The sequence below is a fragment of the Medicago truncatula genome, chromosome 7 (genome assembly GCF_003473485.1).
Source record: "Medicago truncatula cultivar Jemalong A17 chromosome 7, MtrunA17r5.0-ANR, whole genome shotgun sequence".
NCBI classification, from domain to species: Eukaryota; Viridiplantae; Streptophyta; class Magnoliopsida; order Fabales; family Fabaceae; genus Medicago; species Medicago truncatula.
Window position 1 is genome coordinate 3,781,832 of NC_053048.1, and position 6,344 is coordinate 3,788,175.

A 6,344-nucleotide genomic window follows, 5' to 3' on the forward strand; every position below is an offset into this window, starting at 1 on the left:
CTTAAATCCAAAAGTATTTGTCAATATCATTTTGAATCTCAATAAAACATTAAATACAAGAATAACAACAATATTGAATAAATAAGCTAGAACCATATATTAAAAGATCAAGTAATTACATAATAGCTTGTTTGAATACCTCAAAACCCACAAGGGTAGATGTAGCTACATATGTCTATGATAGCTTTGCAAAGGATGGAGAAGAGATGAAGATTTAATGCCTAGATCCATGATGTCTCAACAAATCTTGGGTTGAATCTACTCCTAACTACCTTTCTTTTTGTTTCTCTCTCTAGAAATGCCTAACCTCTCTCTAAAACCAGAAAAATATCTAATAAAACAGTAGTGAATGCGAAGAAAAATCTATTTATATGGGTCAAGTCTGCAAAATTTCGCTGATAGTCAAATATTTTGTTATCAGCGAAATTCTGAAAATCTTCTTCTACCCCAATGGGGTGGCTTCACGTGGCCCTTATCCTGTTGGATTTTTGTGATTTCGCCAAAACTTCGCCAATGTCGAATACTCCCTGGACAATTTTTCGTATTCGCTAATAGCGAATTTATTCAATTTTGCTTCAGTGCTTCGCCAAAACTTCGCCATTAGCGTACACTCCCTGTAACATTTTCACTATCAAATGGTTATAGAATCGTGGATATATCTGAATTAGCAACTATTCTCAACTGGTTAACAGACAAAATACAAAAACCTGTCAACTGGTATAAACTTGTGGCCTATTACCCCTTTAGACAACGGTTTTTCAACCGTGGGCTAATGTTTTCTTTAAAGTCAAAAATTGTGTAGTTGATTAAATGAGTGTCTAGTGTTTGACCTCCGACCACTGCATATATTATATAATGTCCATACATGTCGACTGGTATAAACTTGTGGCCCATTACCCATTTAGACAACGGTTTTTAAACCGTGGGCTAATGTTTTCTTTAAAGTCAAATATTGTGTAGTTGAATAAATGAGTGTTTAGAGTTTGAACTCGGACCACTGCATATATTATATAATGTCCATATTAACTGAGTTAAGCGCATGTAACAAAATTATAGAAAAGTTATTAACGAAATAGAGTGCATTGAATCAATCATCGATATAATTGGTAAAAGAACCGTGTGAATCATAGGTCGTGTAATAATATGGTGATTATATAAAAAACAATTACATTGGTAAACTTGTTAAATGTTTAAAGATGTTGAATTAAAATTATCAGCAATTATGTAATGTTAAATATGCCAAAATCCGTTAAATATGTTCACCACGCCCGTTGCAAATATTCCGTGCTTATATATGTGGATGCAAATTTTATGTATCGATATAATTGTATACAGATTTTCAATCAAATTTCATATTTATTTTTTTTAAATATCAACATGTGGTTGTTAGATCATGATCGTAATTAATATTGGATATTTTTTTAAGGGAGTATTGAATGCTTATTAGTATAAAAAACGAAAGTATTCATTTTTTGAGTCATTTTTATAAAAAAATAAGAAATGTTTATCTATTTTCAAATGTATTAAATGTTATATTTCATTTATACCCTTATTTATTTACTTATTATGAAGGACAATATCAGGACTATCTAAGAGTATCTACAATGAAGTTTCTCTTTATTCATAAAAGAAATGAAGTTCACCATTTTGGATGCTTGGATGCTTAAGTGTTTATAATGTGTACACATTACTTATTTTATAATTTGTTAATGTTAATACACTGAATAAACACTCACGTACAACTCAAAAAATCTCGTTGAAAGGTTCAAGGATAATATAAATCCACTAGTTCGTTTTCTCTTAGATACTTAACCTAAGTCTTCAATAAGTAAATTAAAAACTCAAACCAGTGTTATAATTTTTGTTTGACAATATTATTATATACTAAATACTGTATTGTGTGGAACAATAACAATTCATTCAAATTCCCACTATATACTACTATAATGCTGCTAATTGTTAACATTGACTCAAACAACAGTTTTCTCAAAACAAATGAATCCCCATTTTTTTTTTTTTTTTTTGTAGTCCATGGCTGTTTGAATCAATTCTTCGACATTGAACCCAGCTGATTCCACTATTATTATAGATGCATTTTAAGTTAGTTAGCAATTCACGGTTGAATTAGGCTTGATAGTTGGATTACTTGTAAAACAAGAAACTAGGTTGTTGAGTTAGATTTGCTAGTTAGTTGCTAAAACTCTCATTGGGTAAATATATAGAATCATAATGCAATGCATTATAATCAATCATAAATAAAGAATTTATCATTTTACTCTCTCTAAATTGTCTTACTATTCCTTATAATATCAATTCTTCAAGCATTCTATCACTTATAACCTAAAACAACCTCTACTGTGTGTACCTAAACACTACAGATTTAATCTTGCGACTATACAAGAATAACTCGTTAGAAAGAAAAAACTACGTTCTTAAAGCATTATTGCATTGAAAAAAGGAAGAGTGAGAGTTGAATTGAGAATTGAAGAAAGAAAGTGTTTATGCTTGCGTTGTTATTGAGAAAAGAATAAGAGAATGTAAAGAAGGAGAAAAGGAAGAATTTATTTTGGTCGTTCAATGGATGTTATAAAGAAAATGAAATGACTTGATAAAAAAACAATAATTTAAAGGATTTATAAAGTATATGATATGAATATAGTTCCAGTAAAAAAAATGATACGAATATAGCCGTTAATTATCAAAAGTTGATAATAATTTTAAATTTTGATAGATTTTATTTTATTTCATTATATTTTTTTTTTTGTGAACGTGTTTAAATAAATATTGTAATGTTCTACCAATAGATGTAAAAATAACAAATAAAGCATAATGTAAGAGAAGATGTAAAAATAACAAATAAAGCATATTGTAAGAGAAATAGATGTTAGCAAAATCTATTTTTGTTCTATAGGTACAATTGTTATGACAAATATTTTTTTTGTAAGAGCAGATGTAAAAATAGCAAATAAAGCATATTGAACCTTTTCGAACATAATTGATTATGTTGTTTGCAAAGAGTTAGTTCAGTGATAAGAGTCAGACTTTGCACCATATTTATGTTGCACTTTTTTCAGTTACACTTGCAGCCTCCCCTCATTTTAGAACAAAAATAAAAAAGTTACACCACATTTGTGGTAACTAGTTGAAACCACTGACTAGTCGATAGTACCACTGACTAGTCGATAATGTTTTCCAAAAACTTTGCTTGCTTTTGCAATCTTTTGAGAGCTTCACTTTTGATCCATCACTATTTGCTTCTATGTATGTACCATTGCCAACCAATTTGATATGTTGCCCTTCTTGATTCCATTTACTTGCCCACTCACAATGACCCAATTCAAGTTCATTGTTACTATTCACTTTCACACATTGTCCACTTAATGGATGATATATTATGTAGGACTTGCTTGAATTTGAGCTTGGTTCTGCAATTAAGAAAATTATCAAGAACCCATCATCATAAATTATTTACAACCTAATAGGTGATATAATAAAGTTAGTATGCTTGTCACTACTCCTACTACTGATTTTTATCCCTAATAGGCATGATCTTCCTAATTTTAGATTTCAAATGCTTTCATCAGTTTTTTGTTTTTGTAATTGTGTCCCACAAAAAAAAAAAAATCTTGCATTTTTTAATATGTTCTCCGGTCCTACGAGTGATTAGCAAGATTTATGGTGCTAGCATAGTTTAGATCACATTCTTTATAGTGATGCCATTGCATTTTAGCTGAGTTTAGAAAGGAAAAAAAAAAAATTCTATCCTAACAATATCTATATCTAGTATAATATATTGGTTCTCTATCCATTACACTTATATTTTATTTGGTTATACTATTATTGAACAAATTTATATTGGGTTTATATTTTCTATTCTATCTATGTATTTGTTATATTTAACCTATGCTCTCATTCCTTATATATTATATTCTATCAATATTTATACCTATATAAAATTTTAGCTGTCTCTTATTTCTATCAATAATGTAAGTTCTATGATTATTAAAAAGGGTTAATGGTGCTTTACCACCATGTAATATAGGTCATTTTTTGTTTTCCCCCCTGTAAAATATTTTTTTTGATTTACCCCCCTGTAAATTTATTTTTTTTGGAATACCCCCTAATAGGTCATAAAAAAACAACTTTATTTTTTTTTTTCAGAATTTTTTCGTTTTTTTATGACCTATTAATTAGGGGGGTATTCCAAAAAATAAAATATTTTACAGGGGGTAAATAAAAAAAAATATTTTACAGTGGGAAAACCATAAATGACCTATATTATAGGGGGGTAAAACACCATTAACCCTATTAAAAATGCCATACCTAGAAGCTTCTTCTGCAAAAGTTGAAACCTTTGAGGGAATTCTTGATATCGAAGTGAACTAAAATCAATACTCCATAAACCATAATGTTCCCTCACAATATTTTCTTTTTCTCTAATATAGTAAGAACCTTGTGCAGCCCACAAAGCCCAATCTAAATCCACTCCACCAAGATAAGCCAAAATACATGACAAATATCTCTGATTTTGGTCATCTATATTTTCCATGTCCATACCAAATTCAGTCATAACCAATGGATTAGGGTTAGAACCACTCATGAGAAACCCTGCCTTGTCATTCAATCCATTCATTACATTAATTAGCACATTTTTTATTCACTGGTTGCTCAATCCAATCTTTTGGTGACCCTATTGATCATGCATAGGAATGTACTTCATACACCAATTTGTCTCCTATGTTAACATTTAGAGGCTTTGTCTTCAAGAAGCTTAAATCAGTGTCATAATTTAAGCCAGAAACAAAAACTAGAACATTTGGATTTGCTTTGTGGACTGTTGTTACTCCTTGGCTCATGTATTTGTACCAATTGTCATTGTTTTGACCTGGACCTCGTAGTTCATTTCTCAACCCTACTGCCACAATCTATTTAAAACTCAAACATTAAAAAAGTAGTTTTTTTATTTTAATAAATAAAATAATGGATTTAGCTCGTACTCTTGGAATGTTTATACAATAATAATTTAGGATACTTAACATTTTTCTATAACATAAATTTAGGATGTTTGATAAAATCCCTTTAAGATTTGAGGGATTATTTAGTAAAAATAATTATAACTTAAAAAACTGATTGTACTTGCAAAAGTACAATAATCGTATTATGGTTTGTGTTGTATTGGTCATGTCTTGAGAAGACTCTCAAGGGTTGTATTTATAGCCCTTTATGAGCCTGATTTGTGGTTACTTAAGACATAAGTAGTGGGATATTTTAGGTATTTAGGTCGAGCTCTAGAGGCTTCTAGAAACTGGCTGAGGCGGCGCCCTGGGAAGGACGCGGCTTAGGCCTTAGATCCCTTCTAGAGGGCGCTAAGGCCTCTGGAAGGGTCTAATTGCCCTTTTGGAGGACTCCTAGATCCTTAGGAATATATTGACGGTTTACTATTTTTTTTTTTTAGATGCTAAATAATGTAACTAAAATTTAGTGACACCTATATCTTGTTAAAAAGAGCACTTTCTATATTTATTAAGGAAGTATAAGGGGTTGTTTATGACCATAATAGCTTAAAATGAAAAGAAAAAAAATTGTTAGAAATAAGTAGTATCCAATGTTAAACTAATTTATGAATTTACTCTAAAATAAATTCACATGTTTTTTTAAACTATCTATGTTAATCTTATTAGTATTTGGAAGAGATAAAAATAATATTTCTGTTACAAACCTGAGGTTTTCCTTTGACACGGTTGGCCACATTGGAAAGTCCTTGTAACCATTCTTCTAGGTTAAAATATTGGTCACCAAAACATCCATTTCCATCATTATTGTCACAACACCATTTAGGATCACTAACATGATTATCAGCCAAAACCATCATACCTTGTTTTCCAAATTCATCAACCACAAAATCAAAGGCTTCCACAACAGTAATGCTCTCCAAAGATGGGTTAAAATTTCCAATTCCTAACCTAGAACTAGTGAGATTCAATTTGTCCAAATTTTCTCCAACTTTATAATTTGAGTAACGTGTGAACATATATGTTGCCCATGTGTATCTAACACAATCAAACCCTAATCCCTTCAATTGGGCTATAACATCTTTTAAAGGTATTGCGTCAAGACCTTCAGCTACCATTGCATTCATGTGACTTGACCAATTGACACAATGTAGCTTCACCCTTTTCCCCGTCTCATCTACTATCCATCTGTTGTTGGTTGAGAGAGGAAGAGAATTTGAATGTGATGCAAAAATGGTAAATGACAAAAGTAAAATCAAGCACAATGGTTTTCTTTCCATCATGATTTTTTTTTAAATGGTATAGAAAATTATTTGATTTTCCTCGTACTTC

The 6,344-nt window shown here is 30.4% G+C and overlaps 1 protein-coding gene across 1 annotated transcript; it reads right to left on the reverse strand.

Moving 5' to 3' along the window:
• Positions 1-3,138: 3,138 nt before the first annotated feature.
• LOC11416331 (glycosyl hydrolase 5 family protein) lies at positions 3,139-6,130 on the reverse strand. The gene is made up of 4 exons (XM_024770343.1): positions 5,720-6,130; positions 4,716-4,925; positions 4,324-4,612; positions 3,139-3,425 (listed from the first exon to the last, which is right to left on the reverse strand). Exons 1-4 carry the CDS (start codon positions 6,128-6,130, stop codon positions 3,139-3,141), a joined length of 1,197 nt encoding a protein of 398 aa, XP_024626111.1.
• Positions 6,131-6,344: the final 214 nt, after the last annotated feature.

Coding starts and splice junctions, on each gene's coding strand:
- LOC11416331 (XM_024770343.1), bottom strand. CDS start 6,130: ATGGTAGCTGAAGGTCTTGACGCAATACCTTTAAAAGATGTTATAGCC. Junction 4,613..4,715: donor GAGACAAATTGGTGTATGAA/GTACATTCCTAT, acceptor TTGAATGACAAG/GCAGGGTTTCTCATGAGTGG. Junction 3,426..4,323: donor TTTGCAGAAGAAGCTTCTAG/GTATGGCATTTT, acceptor TCTTAATTGCAG/AACCAAGCTCAAATTCAAGC.